Source organism: Eschscholzia californica, unplaced genomic scaffold, assembly GCF_041429995.1.
Source record: "Eschscholzia californica isolate CP2 unplaced genomic scaffold, dmEscCali1.0.p SCAF_1, whole genome shotgun sequence".
Lineage (NCBI taxonomy): Eukaryota > Viridiplantae > Streptophyta > Magnoliopsida > Ranunculales > Papaveraceae > Eschscholzia > Eschscholzia californica.
In genome coordinates, this window is record NW_028238198.1 from 51,783,586 (window position 1) to 51,803,947 (window position 20,362).

At 37.9% G+C, this 20,362-nt stretch overlaps 1 protein-coding gene across 1 annotated transcript; it reads left to right on the forward strand.

Annotated features, from left to right (window-relative positions):
* The first annotated feature begins 8,443 nt into the window (after window positions 1-8,443).
* LOC147567516 (oxysterol-binding protein-related protein 1D-like) lies at window positions 8,444-19,929 on the forward strand. The gene is made up of 8 exons (XM_086654130.1): window positions 8,444-9,660; window positions 10,545-10,901; window positions 11,517-11,604; window positions 14,000-14,475; window positions 15,905-16,060; window positions 16,441-16,749; window positions 17,364-17,708; window positions 19,556-19,929. The coding sequence occupies exons 1-8, from the start codon at window positions 9,124-9,126 to the stop codon at window positions 19,736-19,738; spliced, it is 2,451 nt and encodes an 816-aa protein (XP_086510256.1). The 5' UTR covers window positions 8,444-9,123; the 3' UTR covers window positions 19,739-19,929.
* The last annotated feature ends 433 nt before the right edge of the window (window positions 19,930-20,362 follow it).

Here is a 20,362-nt window from a genome sequence, read left to right on the forward strand (position 1 = left end):
AGAAATCTATTCATTATCTATCACTCCCAACACTATATTGTTGTTAGGAGTTATTTTTAGGAATTTGAATATTTATAAGGAATGAAAAAACAAACACAAAATCTCATATTTTTTTTATCCGGATGTGTATGCTCATAAAAAGTTTAGGTCGGCGTTCATTAACCTTAGTCAAACTAATAAGTCGCATGCGTATAGTACAAATATTTGGTGCTTTTAGCAGCATCTAATCAATTAAGGCCACTTTGGGGCATAAAGAAAGTCTCCAAGGCATAGACTTTAGTCAATAAGATTGACCTATGGTGCATCTTCATTCTTCGTCCTAAATAAGTCTGGATATTTTTTAACTCTTAATCTTCATTTCCATATTCCCCTTACCTTCACCCACAAATTACGGTCACCGCCACCAACAACATTTTCTTTGGAAGGTATAAAAATTTAAGTGTTTATGAGTTGATCTTAAGCATGGAGAACAAGTTCGAGGGAGAGAGGTTTTGTGATCCTAGAACTCAATGGAAATTGTTAAATCAAGAATTCCGACACAACTAATAGAGAATCAAAGGTAAATGTTTATTGATAGTGTTCATGTAGTTATAACTTTACAAAATGAGAACTTAACATAATTGAATAAACAAGAAATAGGAAACCTAATTACAAATAATGGAAACTAATATATTTATTTACAAAGAAGGGTTAATGAATTTGTAAGGAGATTTCCTTTGTGCTGGATATGGTTGATGACTGGAGATGCCATTTGCTACGTTCACCTCCAATATTACTTCATTACCACCCCCGCAAGTTGGAGCTAGGAAAGAAATCTGAGTCTGGTGGAGTGTCGTATAAAACCTCCAATATTACTTCATTACCACCTCCAATGTTACTTCATTACGTTCACCTCTAATTTTGTAAACACGAAGGATCGAGTAGTCTGGTGGAGTGTCGTATAAAACCTCGTAAGGTGACTTCAGTGATAAAATTAGAGTTCGCATCTGATTAATTAAGTAAGTTGCCATTCTTAAATACTCACCCCAAAAACTAAGGGGGAGATTAGCTTGAAATCGCAAGGCACGAGCGACATCCAGTAAGTGTCTATGTTTGCGTTCAACGACCCCATTTTGTTGTGGAGTATGAACGCAACTGCGTTGGTGGATCATACCATTCGACTAAAACCAAGATTATAAGTCCTTGGTGAGAAATTCAGTTCCGTTGTCGGAGCGAAAGGTCTGAATAGGGCATGTAGAGTGGGTTGCCGAATCAGAAGAAATGGACTTAATAGTCTTTTGATATTGTTTAATTGTGAAATTGAAGAAATATTCTAAATATTTCTTAGTCTCAGACTTGGACTGCATAAGAAAAGTCCAAGTATATCTGGAATAATCATCAAATAAGGTGAGAAAGTATCGCTTATTTGTGAGGGAAGGAACGGGAAAAGGTCCCCAAATGTAGCATGAACTAATTGGAAAGGAAAAGTACTAACAGAAGTACTTTTATGAAAGGGCAATTTAGATTGCTTGGCCATAGGATAAATTGTGCAGTCATCCAAGTAGTCAAAGCGGATGAAATCAAAACGCTTAGATAAGTGTTTGAGACGATCCAAACTAGGATGTCCCAATCGTCTGTGTCAAATGTCAAGCGACTTATGTAGAGTAAGTGATGTAGAGTTACGACGTAAAATATAGAGGTCGCCAACGTCATTAGCCTGTAAAATCAGGCGGGTTGTCAAAACTTCCGTAAAGACATATTGGGAAGGTGAGAAAGTCGCAGGACAATTCCAAGATTTACATAATTGTCGTACAAAAATCAAATTAAACTTGAAACTAGGAATATGATAAACATTTTCGATATGTAAAGAGTCAGGAAAAACTACTTTACCGATATGTTTAACAGGAAGGGTACTCCCATCAGGAATTTGAACATAAAGTGATGGAGGAGCAAGTTCTTACGAACTAAAACACTGTAATGAAAAGCAGACGTGGTTCGAAGCACCGCTATCATTAATCCACAATGTAAGATGAATGGAGAGAATAGTTCCCGCAAAAAGTGTCATAGCTGTAGACCTAGGATCACCGATCGCTGTGGTGGGAAAAGGAAACATTCTCAAGAGAGAAGGAAAGAAAATCCGGAGTCGGCACAAACTAGTTGAAAAACTCGAGAGAATAACTTTTAAAAATTTTGTAATGATGTCACAACATACCGTAATGGTCGTAGCATCATTTCTGAAAAGAGAGTCGTAGTTGGGTAAACCAGAAAAGTCAAAAATGAAGAAAAATGTGGTCAGCAAAAGTGATGTAGTTATGCTTGACAGGAAATGCATTGTCAAAAAAGCATAGAACGAGAAAGTACCAAAAATGGGCTTAAGAGGCAACAACTCACGTGATGTTGTCGTTATAGTCGACAAGAAGATCCTTATAAAAAAATGTCAAATATTGACATAATGTGTGACAACAAAAATAATGTTGTTGTATTTGAAGTCGACAGAAAATCATTGTCGGATATTGAATGAATAAAAGAGTGGCAGAATAGGGGAACAATTAGGAAAAATAATGAGGCTAATAAACATGACGGTTCTGTACAAGACGGAAAACGTGACAAAGTGTCTCAAAAAAATAGTCGCAACAACAGTCAAGCCGTCGCAAGAACAGTGACAGAATTAAATAAAATTGTCACGAATGTACTGAAATCGAGTCAAATAAGCAACCGGAAAAGAACATGTCGGCAATGGCAAAAATATCAAATTGAGGGAGAGAAAAAATATCAATGAAGGATAAACAATGAAATCCTCAAGATCTGATACCATGTTAAATCAAGAATTCCGCCACAACTAATAGAGAATCAAAGGTAAACGTTTATTGATAGTGGTCATGTAGTTATAGCTTTACAAAAGGAGAACTTAACATAATTGAATAAACAAGAAATAGGAACCCTAATTACAAATAATTGAAAATAATATATTTATTTACAAAGAAGGGTTAATGAATTTGTAAAGAGATTTCCTTTGTGCTGGATATGGTTGATGACTGAAGATGTCATTTGCTATGTGCACTTCCAATATTACTTCATTAGAAATAAGTGGAAAGGGCAATAATGGACTTACACCTTTAAATTAATCTTAAACCCAAGATCATCACCGTCGGCAATTAGTAATCAATATAATAAACCATTAATCGGCATCCCTCCATCTTCACCAGTTGCAGGTGGATCAAGAAACCCTAAAGCTAGTACTACTAACAAATCTATCATTTGACATGGAGAATGCCAAAAAAATCACACAACTAGCATCCGAGGACTCAATTGATGGTTGTGGAGAAATCATCACGAGTGGTGACGCTTCGAAGTGCGCCGCCTGCCACTTCCACCGGAGGGATATGAATGGTGAGCTTCAATCTGGTGGAAATTGTTATACCTACGGGGGAATAGAGTTCCACCACTACTAATGCAACAAAATACGAGGTTTCAATTGGGACTTCGGTCAACGAGTCAGCCGCTAAGGAAAATTCAACCAATTATGATGGTGTTTAAGAAGACGATGAAGGGAAAGCCCCTTCGTCACTGAGTTAGAGAGGATAAATCTCAACAGATCTAAGATCTACTAGGAGTTTTAGAAATTGAAAGGATGAGAAAGAGAAAGGAGAAGAAGAGAGAGAGAGAGCGAGAGAGAGAGAGAGAGATATAGGGAGGGAAAAAAAAAAAGAGAAAATAAAATGGTGGTAGCGGCAGGGTGGGTGGAAATTATGGTGATGGTGGTCGGAATCTGTGGGTGGAGGTGGAGCGGAGATAAAGAGAAGATCAAGAGCTAACATACATACAGATTTTAATTTTGGGCCAAAAACAAATACGCCCCCTTGAGCCAATCTTGATTGATTAAGTTTTTTTCTCCAAAAATGTTTCCCTTTCACTTCTTCATTTATTTTAAGTTCGTTCTTTTTCCAAAATATTTACTAGTATTTAAAGTTGTTCAACCCATAAAATATTTTTTGCGTCAATTTTGCTTGATTTTGAGCGATTATGGATTGATTTGTAAATAGTGATAGACTAGAACAACCTGATAACATAAGCAGGCACTCAGACTAACCTATCAGAATACGTAATGTCCTAGGACTAGTAAGTCTAAAAGATCATATGGATTGGTCAGTCGGAGAGATCACAAATTGGTTAGTCGGAGAAATCATTGGATTGTCCAATACGAAAAAAAATCATTCGAATTTGCTAGTACGAAAGCTTGTTTACGCTCTGTTTTATGGTCTCTGAAGGACCGCATTAGAGTGAAATGGGGTGTGTGGTCGAAGCTGATTAACTCGTTAATAAAAAAGGGAAATGATAGAATGACTTAGAACTGGGTAATTAGAGGATGACATGTTTCCTCATTTGAATTCTAAGTCATTATGTCATCCTCTAAATCACTTTAGCATCTCTGAAAAAAAAATAAGTTCGCTTCCTCACAGCACTATGGTCGGACGCCTAAAGGAACACTCCATTCCCAATTCAACATTATGTACTTTTTCTTTTTTTATGAGTTAATTCCTATATGGCCCCCTATTTTGTGACCAGCTTCCTTTATGACCCCCTATTTTTTATAAATTCAAATATGGCTCCTTTTTTTAGCGTAAATGTCATAAGTACCCTTCATATATATATTTTTTGAAAATAAAATTAATTAAAACACGTGGAATTCCACGTCACAAAGTAGGAATTTCATGACTTTAATTAATTTTATTATAAGTGATGTGGAATTTAATGTGTTATAATTAATTTTATTTTGAATAAATATATATAGGAAGGGTATTTATGACATTTAAACTAAAAAAGGGAGTCATATTTAAATTTATGAAAAATAGGGGGTCATAAAGGAAGTTGGTCACAAAGTGGGGGGCCAAATAGAAATTAACTCTTTTTTTTTTTACTCAACACTATGTACTTGTTAGAGAAACTACTAACATTTCCCCTTCTTTTTTCGTACATCATGACTACTATCTATTTAGTTCCCCGCTGGTGGGCCCACATGACTGGGTAACTAATCTATGGTGTTGGCAGCCAATAAGAGACCAATAAAGTCTGACCAACGGTCGAGTAGGACATTCAACTAACCGTCAGATCAATTAATTGGTAACTTGGAAGGCTCGTTGGAGACAGGCTTTGTATTTCAATTGGGCAGATTTTGACATTGACCCACTCTTGTATAAATAATAGGACAACACCCCTATTTTCTTAAAGCTACTAATATACGTCCCTAAGAAAACGGAAAACGTCAATCTCTATTTATTGAAGTTTGCTAATTTCGCTTTTGAATAAAAACAAAAATACCTTCGTTAAATTTTAGTCAAAGGCTATTTCTTTCTTTACCACCTTAATCACCTCCATCACCATAACCACACCACCGCCACCATTATCTTCATCTTCTCCAACCACCACCACCAACATCTTCACTGTTCACCACCCCTATTATCACCAAAATGAAAATCTAAAAGTGTTCCTTTACCTAGAATTTTGCAGAAGTTATCAATAAATGTTCTAAATCGAATAAATAGTTACAACCATGAAAGAGTACAAGTTTGTTATTCGCATCTTGACTTCCCGGTGCCACTATTTCTCTTTAGTAATTCCATTCTGCAACTTTCTAGAGAACCCATTTTCGAGTTCTCTTGCCGAATAACAAAAACAAAGAAGACAAGAATTTACCGTAAAAACTAGACCACAAGAAGAACTTGGGAATTTAAAATAATAATTCGAGTAAGTTTGTTATTAACTAGGTTTAAATGTTGTAAATTAGGAAGATGACCAACAAGAAGAGAGAAAAAGAAGACGAAGGCAGAAGAAGATGAAGATTTTTTTTTTTTAAATTAAGAATCCGGCTCGAGATTGCCAGCGACTTTCTGCCGGATGGGTGAAAGTAACTTTCACATGGAGCATTGCCTTTAACAAAGCTTAGTCATAAAGAATTGATCAAGACAAACTTAAGAAATACATTGTTTTAACAACAAAAAAACATTGCCTTCAAAATCTCCCAAAGATTTTTTTTAAGCAATATGAAATCAATTTGAATGAACAAAAAACAAGAGAGAAGGAAAAAAGCTGGGGAGAGTTACCTTTGAGAGATAGAAAGAATGTTGCTATTGTGGTGGCTGAAATCCTAGGATTTTATTTTTCTTAGTTGTCCATAAATATATAAATAAATCATTTTAGGAATTGGAATCACAAACCCACCCCCTGGATTTGGTATTACCTCCTTTAAAAGGGATCCCATTCCCAGAGGAATATGATTCCCCCTAAATTCCTGCGAACTAAACAATAAAATGAATTGTGATTCACATAAATCACATTTCATTGCCACACCATTCCTGCACGCCAAATGTGATCTAACAGTTTTAGGTTAGTCCTCTTTTACGACCGTCAGTATGCGGGCAATCAATTTTTTTTTTTACGTGAACAACTAATATTTGGGTGCCCAAATAAAAAAACAGATTATTAAGGGGATAACCTAATTCGTGATACCCACTTCTTCTTCACAAAATCTCAATTAACTCCCCACCATTCTCAGATCTCCTTCGGCGCCGCCTATTAGAAGCCGTAAGATCTCAAAATTGATTACCACTATGAACTTTTTTTTTGTCGTGGAGACATTAAAACCCATACTTAATACACCTAATAATTAAATTCAAAAGCTAGGATTTTTATTTACCCAAATACCCAATGACCTAACTTCTTCACATATTCATTTACCATTATTCTTGTGTTACCCCTCAGTAAACTTGGTGTATTCATTTATCCTTCCTCTGCCTAGATTTGGTTTACTTGAAGCTTACACTACTTCTCCTTTTTCAGAAACTTATTGATAGTCAAGTTACTACTTGAATCAGACATCATAGTGGATATATCGATTACTTAAAATCGGACACTTTATACGGTGTATTCAGTTAATTGATGATGATGATGATAAGAATATACATTTTGTTTTTTGCAATAAACTAAGAGAATGAATTGGTGTTCGTGAGTTTCTCTGTTTAGAATTTGTGAAGGTTATAAGCATTTTTTACTTTTTAGTAAGGAAGAAGAAGATGTAGGGATTCAGTTTTCCCGACGTTCGAAAATAAATGATCGTCTTTTCACCCAATTTTTTTGTCCACATGTTAAATTCGATTGGCCATATATTTGCTGCTACATTTACCCCTAAACTCACATTTAAAATCTCCTTTATTGTTCTTGTTCATCTTTTGCTTAAAAACACCACATATCAGGCTCGCCTCAATCAGACGACACAATAGAACTTTAAGTTTCCCTCTCCCGCTTGTTCTCTTTCTTGGCTAATCCTTCCTCTAACAATATTCGAACGTCGGTACCGTATACGATAACTCATACTCTTCTTCAAACTGATCTCCCATTTGGTGTTATTTACTTTAATCCGACAACTGGTAGCGTTGATATTAGATTCGTCGGAGAAGTCATTAAGCATTAACATTTAGTTGATGAATGATTCTCTGCAGATTAGGTTGGTATACATCTCTTTCAATTAATCATGAATGATTGTCTGCAAATTGGGGAACTCTTGGTTACCAAAAACACACTAGGTAGTCTTGAAAATCAAAATACACGTCGTAGAATTCAGCAGTGACTGATTGACATTGTGATTGTATTTGAACTTTACCATCCACATTGATGTATATTGTCTTAATTCACATGTGCAGTTCGGACAATTGAAACTTAACTGGAAATTGACTGTTTCCATCCACATTGATGATGCCAAAATTTGTCCTACCGCGTTCATTCAGGATAAAAGAATGCTTTGTTGAATCTCATACTTGCTTTCCACGAGCTGGGGGCGAAATCTGCAAAGAACTCGAAAACCTCTCAGACACTCGTGTCAGTTAGGGTGTTTTTGCAGTGTAAGTAATGGATATTGAGTGACTATAGTTTAGGAGATCGGACCTTTGATTGATTGTATAGTTTGAGATTTAGCTTGTGACCGTGCCTCGTTCAAGGTGAGTTCATTTCCTTTTATAAGTTTGTTTGGCCGACTGAATCGAGCGTTTGAGATGAGGCGGTTGAGACTCACCGTCTTCGATTGAAACTAATATTTCGTAGATTAAGATATCAAGATTTCTCTTTCGGATTTTCCTTATGATCGATAGATGGTGTGAATTTCCTTATTCAAATATACTCAGTATTTAGGATAGATCGTGTTTCCGATCATGTTTATCTTGTGGAAAAAGTTTCTTCCCTGCGAGACTCTTGTATCCCAAGTTTATTAGATACTTATGATCGCCCACTGACCGAGTCTGAAACCTTGTTTGGATTTTAGACGGTCGATTCGTGTCCAGGTCCCAATAGATGTTAGAGTCAAAGGAGATTGACCTTAGCCGATCTCATCACCCGCGTGCTAACAGCAATTTTCGGGTGCTTTTAGCCGTTTCCAACGAACGAACCTATAAACCCCACCAGTCCACATCCTACTATCTATACTCAGAGTAGCTTTCCTCCATAATCATTACACTTGTAAAGCAAGACAAATAAGCGCATAAATGCACTGAAAGCTAACCTACGCCATCCTATACATCTCCCCCCTCCCACCCCCACAACCACAGTCTACTTTTTCTCTCTCTAAAAACTCTATTCAACTACTAATCAGAGTGGTGTGTTGTAGAATAGATAGAGTGATCAGCGAATTTAATGGACCTGTTATGACACCAAAAGCAAAACCCTCTCTCTCTCTCTTTATCGTCTTCCTAAGCGCATAACTGTTACAAAGACTACTCCAACAACTTACACAGCTACTTACTTATAACTCTGTCCCCCTAATTACAACTGTCACATAATTACTCTCTCTCTCTATCTACTTTCTCTCTCTACTTTCTCTCTCTAAGGTCAGAATCACCACATTGATCGTCGTAATATTATATTGATCTCGATCAATTACACGTACTTGTTTGTAATCGTTTTGTTGTTATGTCATTTCCGATTACGAGTTTCAGATGCCTCTTCTGCTTTTTGATCTCCGACTTGCCAGTTTCCCCCAGACCTAATAATTTACTCGAATCTATTGTTTCTCTCTCAAGAGAGATCCTTCGGAAATCGTTTTTCTTTTCAATTAGTTGATTAGAGAATTTTGATTAGTTGGATTTATGTTCTCTTGAGATGAATCCTCTTTGCTGCATTGTTCCTGTTTCAATTGATCAAGACTGTAGTAGTAATCCTACAGTTGTTGTTAGATCATCATCACAAAGTCCATTAGGGTTTGATAACTCTGTTAGGAATGGAACAAATAAACAGACATTTTCAGCACAAGTTTCATCAGTAGGAACTGATTATGATTTTGCATTGTCTGGTCCATCTGATCATGATCAAGTACCACCAAGTTTAAGTGATGAGGTAAGAAATTCAAATTGTGGTTTTAGTAATGGTGTTGTGAGTGGTAGTGTAGCTGGAATTCTGTATAAATGGGTAAATTATGGGAAACGATGGAAGTCAAGGTGGTTCATGCTTGAAGATGGTGTTCTTTCATATTATAAAATTCATGGACCTGATAAGATTTCAGTTAATGCTGTAAGAGAGAATGGTGTTAAAGTAATTGGCGAAGAATCGATTAGGTATATTCGAAAGGGCAACAGGACCACCAATGGGGCATTTCGCTCTACAAAACAGTGGAAACCGTCTGGGGAAATACATCTTAAGGTATGATTGTCTTTCCTCCCAAGTATTGTGTTGATTATTATTAATTTTTCGCTTACATTGTTAACGATTAACGGATGAAAGCAATTCGAAACAAATTTATTTGAGTAACCCCATTCACCTTATCTCATATCAGTAACCCCAACTACAATGTATGAACAACTCCTCATTGTTCCCTTAGCTCCATAATGAACTAGTTAGCAGGTGAAGATTGGATATTAGAGCCAAAAGTTTGAACATGAGGTAAATAGGTAATACCTACAAAGCAAAAACTGTTCCACAACCCTTTGAATCCCCCACTTTCTACTTGACACCAAAAGAATACCTAAAGAAGAAAGGTAAGAAGAGAAATAGGATTGGGAGTCGTATCATTTACAATGTTTAAAACAATGTTTTTCTGCTTCAAGGTGGGTTGTTCCAATAAAGCGAAGCGTACTCCTTGAAGCATACATTAACTTTTTTTCTAAAGAAAAATGTGATACCAAATTGCATTTGAGGCGTGCACCTCTAACGAACTTTTGAACCATGATTTTTTATTTGGTAAAGACAATTTTTAGAACTAGAAGAACGTAAGAAAGACGTACTGGTTTAGGGGGTTGTTGAAATGTTTCAAATAGATTGATAACTAGAATACCCTCAAGTGGGTGTCTCCTCTTTCATAAGAGCTTGATATGTTCTTTTGAGTCGTTGATTGAATGCTTTAGGCTTGGGTTTTGTACTCAGAAATTGGTTTTCCTTAATCTCTGTTAGGCTCTATCTTGTAAGAGATAAAATAGAAGGTGGTATGGATAATGGACATCTTAATTGGTTTTCTGGGTAACATTTACGATTTATCTCATATATTTAGTTCTGTAGAATGGTGTAATTTGTGATCATATGGATGACAGGTTTCTTCAATCAGAGCAAGCAAGTCGGATGATAAGAGACTTTCCATTTTCTCAGGCACGAAGACTCTTCACTTGCGGTGTGTGTCTAGAGAGGACAGGGCTACATGGATTGAGGCACTGCTGGCCGCTAAAGATCTTTTCCCTAGAATTTTGACAAGCAACGACTTTACACCCACTGACTACATTGTTGTCTCAACTGAGAAGCTACGATCACGTCTGCTGCAGGAAGGATTGAGCGAAGCAGCTATAGACAATTGTGAATCTATTATGCTATCAGAACTCTCGGAGATGCAAACTCAGCTAAATGCTCTCCAACGTAAACATGTTGCCCTGGTTGACACATTGAGGCAGTTGGAGGTATATAATTTTTTTCTGCTTCGCCAGTCAGAATAAATTAATAACATTGGCACATTGCTACGTTTTATGTAATAAGAACAATATTTTCGTGCCCAGAACGGATAATCGTGTTAGGTAATTGAACAACGATACTTGCAATCACTTCGACAAGGAAATCTGAGATCTTGTATGTATAGCATGGATATGCTTTAACAAAAACGAGTTAGGTACATGGTACTGCTGTAGGTTAATGTCATTTTAGCGTGATGTAACAATAATTTTTCTAAATAAAATGGCTGTGAGTCTGCGTGTATCAACTACTGGGATTATTAGGTTGCCACATTCTGTATGTAATACAAGTATCAAATACCTATACCCATACATATGTCCATGTTAGTCACGGATTGAGCTGATTTTGCTTTGTGATCTCATATAGATTCCTATATCATTCATCGTCTGTTTATTTGGAGTTACATTTTCTTTAATGAGTGTGATTACAGCAGTTCTATTTTAGAATCGCAGGTAATTTTTCAATTTAACCTAATCTAGGAAGTAAATTACAACGGTCAAACTGCAGTTTTCCTTCAATTTATCCTAATCTAGTTATTACATTTATCTTATGTTTCTAATTTGCAGACTGAGAAGGTAGAGCTGGAAACTACTGTGGTGGATGAAACCAAGGGGCGTAAGTCATGTTGTGGACCAGGGAATGGAAGATTGAGTGGTCAGTAAAAAAGGGTATCCATTGATTACATGGTTTAAATTGCATCTTATTATGATACATGATAACCTAATTTTTCTTACATATAAGTTGTTGAAAACTTTCAGTAAGAAACGTCAGTGTCACTATAACTTTACGGAACAACAAAATTGATTCACTGTATCTTGTAGTAGCATAAGTAGCAGGGTTGTGTAGTTTGGGTCATCAACTAACTTGGGGTTTTTGTTGGTGTGAGAGGAAGGTTTCCAAATTTCAAAAGAGGAGGCAGTTTCCAAATTCATGTAGGCGGTTTAGTTGGCTTCATGTAGGCGGTTTGAAATTGATGATGGCGGTTTGAAGGTTTCCAATTTGGTTCAATTTGGAGTCGGTTTAAAGCAATCCCACCGGCTTATATTATTATATAAATAGGGGTATTGTGAGCCTACAATAATCACCAACATCAACAAACACATCAACAACTCTTCTTTAGAGAGCTAGAGAGAGAGAGCAAGAGTGAGAGAAATTTTTCATAGTTTTTGAGCGGTGTTAAATTTCTCGGTCGTCGAAGATTTAGTATAGAAGGTTAATTTCTATACGGTACCATCTTGGGACGAACTTGCGGGTTGTGTTAGTCGTCTTCATCTATCCTTCAATAAAGATTTCTTGTTCGCCCGAGGACGTAGGCTTTAAAGCCGAACCTCGTTAAATTCTGTTCGCATATTTGATTTTGACTTAGCTTTTCGATTAATCTTCATAATCGGATCAATTTCTAGGATAGGTTCGATAGCTTCCGCGACTTTTAGTTCTAACAGTTGGCAATTTACGTCTACACCAATTTCATGTTTAACGGGGAAGCCGTCTCAAACACATATTTTGTTGTTTAAGAGTTTTCTTGTACAGCTTTGTTTTCATTTTCTTTTCCGTCAGGGGTTCGGTCTGTGAGTCCCCTGTGCTACTTTTGATCCCTATTTTGGTCATGTAACCCTCACTTTCCCTATACATCCAAACACTGTTCCAGAAAAAGCTGACTTACCTTTTTCTTGTTTTCGCCCACTGAAATATATTTTAGTCAACTTGTTTACTAGGGCCTTAAATAGGTTCATAACCAAAATGTTCTTGTAGAGTTTTATCTTTTATATTCTTGTTTTTGTCACCAACTGCTGTATAAGATGTTATAACTTTCTTAACTCACTTCATGTTGTTTTGAAACTTCGAAAGAACATGTATTAAGAAAAAGTATCAAAAGGATACAAGATACATATTTATTTGGACTACTATGTTATGACCTTATGTTATCCCAGTTTAAGACTATATCATGGTAAGCCATTGTTTTAGCCCCTACTGTATTCCTGCTCCAATGATATAATACCCCTTTAACATCTTCTTCCTGCACTGAACTCTCTAGGCTGCTCTCCTTAAAAATCTTGGTGTTTCTATCCTTACATAGACACCACACTATGGCGATTGGGATCACATTCCAAACTTCTTTGCCTTTTTCCTCCTTCTAGACTTCGGCCATTGTTCGATTGCATCTTCGCTGGATGAAGGTTGGCACCAGCTGACCTTCCCCGACCTAATAAAGTGCTGCTAAAGATTTGAAGCAATCTTACAATGGATGAATAGGTGATCAGCTGTCTCCTCTGCTTCTTTACTTTGGACACATCTGTTTGCGAGTTGAAGTCCCCTGTGGTTCAATTGCTCCACAGTTGGGATTTTTAATACGCATGCAGCCCATATAGTGACACTCACTCTTGGATGGACATTTTTGTTCCAAATGAGGTTATAGATGAGTAATTCCCTATATGTGGCATCGTAATCTGCTCTATTATATAGGTTCCTTACTGATAGGGGCTCTCCCTCGCCCTCTGTCCATACTCGTGTGTCCTCACTGTCATTGGGTTTATTCCTCTCCAGCACTTGCAACAGTTATGTGATGATGGGGACTTCCAATTGTTCAGGCCTCTTCTTAAAGTTATCTCCCATGTTCTCAGGTTGCTGTTAAACATTTGACTGACTAATACTTCTCCTCGATGTTGAGATAGAGGATATGGCTGGGTACCTGTCCTTGAGTTTAAAGTCGAATACCAAATGTCTTCCCAAAAATATATTTTCTGCCCATTCCCAGCTTCCATCTTGTGAGCTCGTTGAACTCACTTCATTTTCTTTCCTTAGGCTATAATGCTTCCCTTTCTTACGAAGTTGCTGGTTTTTACTATTGTATCGTTTTGCATGATCGTTTCATTATTAGTAGTTGCTCTCTTCTACTTAAAATATTCTTTATAAAAGTGAGTCTGTTGTCATTCTCTCCTTAGAAATTCTTCCAGAAAAAGACCACTACTAACTGTCTTCTAGTTCTTATGGAGAGTTTATCAGTTTAACCCATTCCCATCTTCCCCCTTTTTCTTTTTGCATGTTACAGATTTCTATTCTATCATGTCCGAGGGCAGTGCAAGTGATTCTGATGCATGTAATGAAAGTCAAGATGGAGTTGATGTTGAAACAGATGAGGATGATGGCATCTTTTTTGATACAAGGGATTTTTTGTCTTCGGAGTCTCTCAGAAGTGCTTCATATCGTTGTAGGGAGACCAGCGGCAATTCCTGTGCTTTATCTAATGATAAAGATTCTTTCTTTTCTAAACGCAGCAGTGAAGTTGATTTGGAGATAAACACCATTAATTATCCCTATATCAAGAGAAGGGATAGATTGCCTGAACCAAAAGAAAAGGAAAAGCCAATTGGGCTGTGGTCAATAATCAAAGAAAACATTGGAAAGGACTTATCTGGAGTTTGTCTTCCCGTTTACTTTAACGAGCCACTATCTTCATTGCAGAAGTGCTTTGAAGATTTAGAGTATTCATATTTGGTAGATCGAGCACTGGAATGGGGCAAACAGGTTAGATTCTCACCTCTAATTTCAATTTCTTATGTACCCAAGTTAGTTCCTGAGACCGAGATTTGCTTGTCTCATTTTAATGGAAGTGGTTACTTTTCCTGCTTTGCTCTTCTCAAATCAATATTGCTGTTAGATACTTCATAGTCACTTGCGCACATACAATCCATATATTTAATTTGATATTAAGTTCGAAACAAAGTTTCCAGTAACTTAGTTATCCTCTTATCTGAATATGTCGATTTATCTTTTTATTATATTCTTCAAGTCTTATGGCCTATCTCTTAAATAAATTAGATGGTACAAGTCGATGATTTCTCCTGATGACTTCCCATGATGTTCATAAACTGTCTTACACTTCAGACTGACCAGTAGAGATGAAATTGTAGTTCACTTCTAAATTGTCTAGAGTCTGAAATCATCTTGAAGCTACTATGAGAATGTCATAAAAAGGATACTGAAAATGCTCATAAATAAACCTTATTATCTATCTTTTAAATATATTAGATAGCACAAGTTGATAAAATCTCTTGGGGACTCCACTATGATGTGCCTAAACTGCCCTATGCTTCAGATTGACCAGGTGGGGATGAAATTGTAGTTCACTTCTAATTTCTAGAATCTGAAATCATCATTAAGCTATCTATCAACATGTGATCAAAAGAAGAAACTGAAAATATTCATAACTAAAGTCTAAAGGAACTAAATCCACCTTCTCTGGATCCATATCTCTTATGTGAAACAAAAGCTTGTTTTCAAACTTTGCAGTTTTGCACAAGAAGGTTACTAGGAGATTGAGCATTAGAAGCCACCCTCTATCATATGTAGGATTTTTCATTATTTCTTTTCAACTAGGAGACGACGATTACACGAAACATCTGGCAACCCTTTGTTTATTGACTTTTGCAGAAAAACAACACAAGTACCTATATCCATTATTTTTATCTTGAAACTTCGAAGAATGTAAGAACAAATGCTAGTGATATTTTGAGGATACCAGAACAGACTGAAGAAAATCTGACTAGATCCAATTTCATCTGTGCAACTTGGGGCGGTGCCCACAAATATCTATGTCCTCATTCATCAGCCAAAGATGATTACATTCTTATCAGCTACTTGAATGATTGAATCTCATTACCATCTTGAGATCCTGGAAATTACTGATTCATTTCAAAGTAGTCAGCTCCATTTACATCCTTCAGCTCCATGTTAGCTCTCCCACCATCTAAATATATTTGGTATACTTTTTAATGTAATACGCTTTCCTGCTAGGTTTCTTCACAATTTTTGTTGTGGCTTAAGATTAGGATCTGGTACTTGTCTAACATGAATAGGAATGACTTAAAACGTGTTGTATTTTGTGGTGAGTTGATCTGGCTGACATTATTCAGCTGGTCTGACAAAAAACGTGATAATGATGCGCATGGTGCAGGGGAACAGCTTGATGCGAATCCTTAGTGTTGCAGCATTTGCTGTGTCTGGCTATGCGTCAACAGAAGGTCGGCAGTGCAAGCCTTTCAACCCTCTCCTTGGGGAGACCTATGAAGCTGACTATCCAGATAAAGGTCTCCGTTTCTTTTCTGAAAAGGTTAATTTTCTTATTCCACTATTATACATCAATGAACATCTTAACGATGGTAGGTTTGTGCGAGCTCATAACTATGACCACCACTATGTTGCTTAGAATTTATATAGGCGTAAGATATATTTTCTTCACTCTATCTTTGCCTCTTCAGAAAATATTCTGCTCTGCTTAACCAAGATTTATTTTCTTTACTCTATCTTTGTCTCTTCTAAGTGCTTAACCGAGATTTGTTATCGTTATTCTAGCTTTGCCTCTTCAAAGAATATTCTGGTTAAGTGGTTAACCAATTTAAAGATGTGAAGAAATGACAATTGGATTGGAGATCATTCTGTTACCATGTTCATGAACAACCTGTCATTGAACTATGTATGGTTTTGTTTCAGGTCAGTCACCACCCAACCATTGTTGCTTGTCATTGTGATGGAAGAGGCTGGAAATTCTGGGCAGACTCTAATCTGAAAGGGAAGTTTTGGGGTCGATCTATCCAGCTTGATCCTGTTGGAGTTCTTACTCTGCAGTTTGAAGATGGAGAGACGTTTCAGTGGAGCAAGGTTACTACTTCCATATATAACATTATTCTTGGGAAAATATATTGTGACCATTATGGTACTATGCGAATTAAGGGGAGTGGAAATTACTCCTGCAAACTCAAATTCAAGGAGCAATCTATAATTGATCGCAACCCTCACCAGGTATGGGTCCTCCTTTTACATAAATTATCTGTCTTCTTATGCAGAAACTTAACCATATTATCAGTGTACAAAAAGACATTTGATTTACGCGAATGAATCTCCACGAGTAGTATCTTGAAGGAACTAATAAATTCATAGAAGACCTAGATTATTGGTTAACGCACATATTTTCTTAGGCTACTCCTTCGATACTGGACAAAATCAAGCGTGGAATTGGTATGGGTTGGCATATTCTTGCTTGCCTAGTAAGGAATGTAAAAAGAGTGTAAAGAAAGGATTAGTAGGATATGCCCCAAAAGGCAGTCTCATTACCAAGAATATAGTATCTAGGGCCTATCTACCCATTGGCCATATACTTGATAAACTTAATACTTACATGTGCTCCACGTCGCCAACCAAAAAGATATTTGTCAGGCTAAAAAACGCCACACATGGGGAAATGTGCGAGAATAGAACTACATGTACAAAGGGTGGTCTCATGGCCAAAAATATTAAATATAGGGCTTCTCCGGTCATTGCTAATTGGTTTTGAGTTGACGCCGACAAACATAATATAGAAAGCTAATTAGAAAATATACATCTAAATATCTAATTACATTTCAATGACTACACAGGTACAAGGATTTGTGCAAGATGATATAACGGGCAAGAAGGTAGCTATGTTAGTAGGGAAGTGGGATGAGGCAATGTATTATGTTCTGGGAGATCCAACAACAAAGCCGAAAGGGTATGACCCTATGTCAGAAGCTTTACTCTTATGGGAACGAGAAAAATCTTCTACCCAGACAAGATATAACCTTACACCTTTTGCGATCTCCTTAAATGAATTATCACCTTATCTACAAGAAAGATTGCCTCCAACCGACTCGAGACTTAGGCCAGATCAAAGGCACTTAGAGAATGGTGAATATGAGCTGGCAAATACAGAGAAACTTAGACTTGAACAGTTACAGAGACAGGTGCGCAACATTCTCTTCTCCGCATTTTATAAATCGTCATTATTTGTTTGGGGTTTTCCTTGTTGTGTTGTAGAGCTATTTGCTGATTTGTAATTTAGTTTGACCCAGCTCTAATTTCTCTATGCACGTCTATAAAACTAGAGCTAGCAGCGGGGTGAATCTACCTGTTTGCTAAACAAGTCAGGTTTTTGGTTGGGACTTTGGATCCAACCGGTTCACTATTATGGTTGACCCTGTTCTTTAGGACAGTCTAGGGGCTTTACCCTAGCTGACCAATTAAGGTTGAATTTGGCCCATTAACCTACCAGGACTCAGAAACCACCATCACTTGACTTGTCTACTAGGTCTAGAGAAAGGCTTTCCACAAACTTCTGTTTAAGAACAAAACTAAGTTGGAGCTTTTTCGTGTAATTGTTACGCTGGAATCAGAGGGGGATTATTAGTTGTAACGCCCCAAGCCTTAGCAGTTGCCGATATTGTCTCCGCTTTAACCACCTCACGCAGGTAAGGAGTTTTGTTCTTGGCGAAGGCACCACAAGCCTACCCAAAAGGCCTTTGTACTTACTAAGCTTGAGCGTACACCTATAGCCCAGTCTCTGGACACTCTCGCGAGCAATGTGGGACCATTACAATCCCCCACCCTTAGCGAAGAGCCGTCCTCAGCTCTGATACCACTTTGTAACGCCACAAGCCTTGGCAGTTATCGATATTGTCCCCGCTTTAACCACCTCACACAGGTACGGAGTTTTGTTCTTGGCGAAGACACCACAAGCCTACCAAAAGGCCTCGGTATGGGCGACAACACACAATTCTTCCGACCATCAGAGTACGCAATGACACCGTGGACCCCCCACAACGATATTGTCCTCACTTTAGCCACCACCTACTGCGGGATGAGGTTTTGTTCCCCACTTGAGGCCTCTGTATTTACTAAGCTCGAGCGTACACCTATAGCCCAGTCTCTGGACACTCTTGCGAGCAATGTGGGACTATTACAATCCCCCACCCTCAGCGAAGAGTCGTCCTCGACTCTGATACCACTTGGATCCTCTCAGTTGATAGAATAAATCATCGATCCTCGGTAAAGGGTACTTATTCCTTACAATAACCTTATTCAACTACCTATAATCGATACACAACCTCATCGACCTGTCTTTCTTTTTAACAAAAAGAACAGGCACACCCCACGGGGAGCTACTCTGGCGTATGAAACCCAAGTCAAGTAACTGTTGAATCTGGTCCTTGAGTTCACGTAGTTCAATTGGAGCCATTCGCATACCACTTTGTAACGCCCCAAGCCTTAGCAGTTATCGATATTGTCCCGCTTTCACCACCTCACACAGGTACGGGGTTTTGTTCTTGGGGAAGGCACCACGAGCCCACCCAAAAGGCCTCGGTAACTAAGCTTGAGCGTACACCTATAGCCCTGACTCCAGACACTCTTGCGAGCAATGTGGGACCATTACGCTAGTTGTGCACGGGATGAGCACGTGATTGAAGATGTGCACGGGAGAGAGCGGGAAGGTGTATGCGGGATTCTTAGTTGAATTAGAGGGGCGGGCTGGTCTCTGACGGCGTGCTAATAGACCCGCCTACTGATAACACTTTTCCCGGGTGCTTTTAGCAGCAACCAGCAGTAGTATACGAACTAGGACAGTAATAGATAGTATTTTGATCAGCTCCATTACAGCACTAGTTCACAATGTTACCAAGTACCATGTACTTAAACTATATATATATATATATATATATATTAACAGCTTTTAACCCTCCCCCGACAGCTGATACTTGGAAAGCATTAGCTTAAAACCTCATCTTACTGGTAAGTGTTAATGTGGTTGGTGCAGGCAAGGAGGTTGCAGGAGAGAGGATGGCAGCCAAGATGGTTCAGGAAAGACAACGAAGATGAGTGTTACCGGTATGTAGGAGGATACTGGGAGATGAGAGAGAATAAGAAATGGGATAGTATTCCTGATATATTTGGCCAAAGCAGCATCGATGTTTCTCCTCATGCCCAAAAAGAAGAGTGAGTTAAGTGATAGCAATTTTAAGCTTGATTTCTTTAAATTTTATGTAAATCTGAATTGTTTACGTGTTTAATATGAAGAAATGTGTTACGGTTGCTGTAGCGCTTCCAATTTTCTCTCTGTGGCTGTCTTTAAGAATAAAATATTGTCAAAAAGCAGTTAAAGCAAGAAAATGGAAGGACATTTTGTAGTCACCCCTGGTTTGTTGTAGGCCCTCTCAGGTCAAAGCATCAACGAGTACTTTTGACTCGGACTCACCGGGTCACCTGCCACCCACTTAACTAGATAGATGCAGAGGCTCCGTCATTAACAAATTACAGTGCCTGTGCTCGGATGTCAATGTCGCTTCTAGTGATCATAGCCAAATTGGGGCGGGGCAAATTCTAGGAGGGGAGTAGGAGGACAGGGGGTTCCAATAACAGGAAGTGAGATTTTGAGGGCACTGCCCATCTTCCGGCAAAAGGTCGTCGGCCAGCGATCTTAACAAAGTTTTCTTTTTTCTTCTTCATTCTTGTCTTCTGTCTCTCTACTCTTGCCGACAAAGGGGAGGACCCTCCCTTCGCCGGTGAGAGCAGGGAGAGAGAGAAGATAAGAAGAATTTTTTTTCTTTTAGTCAACGTCACTAGA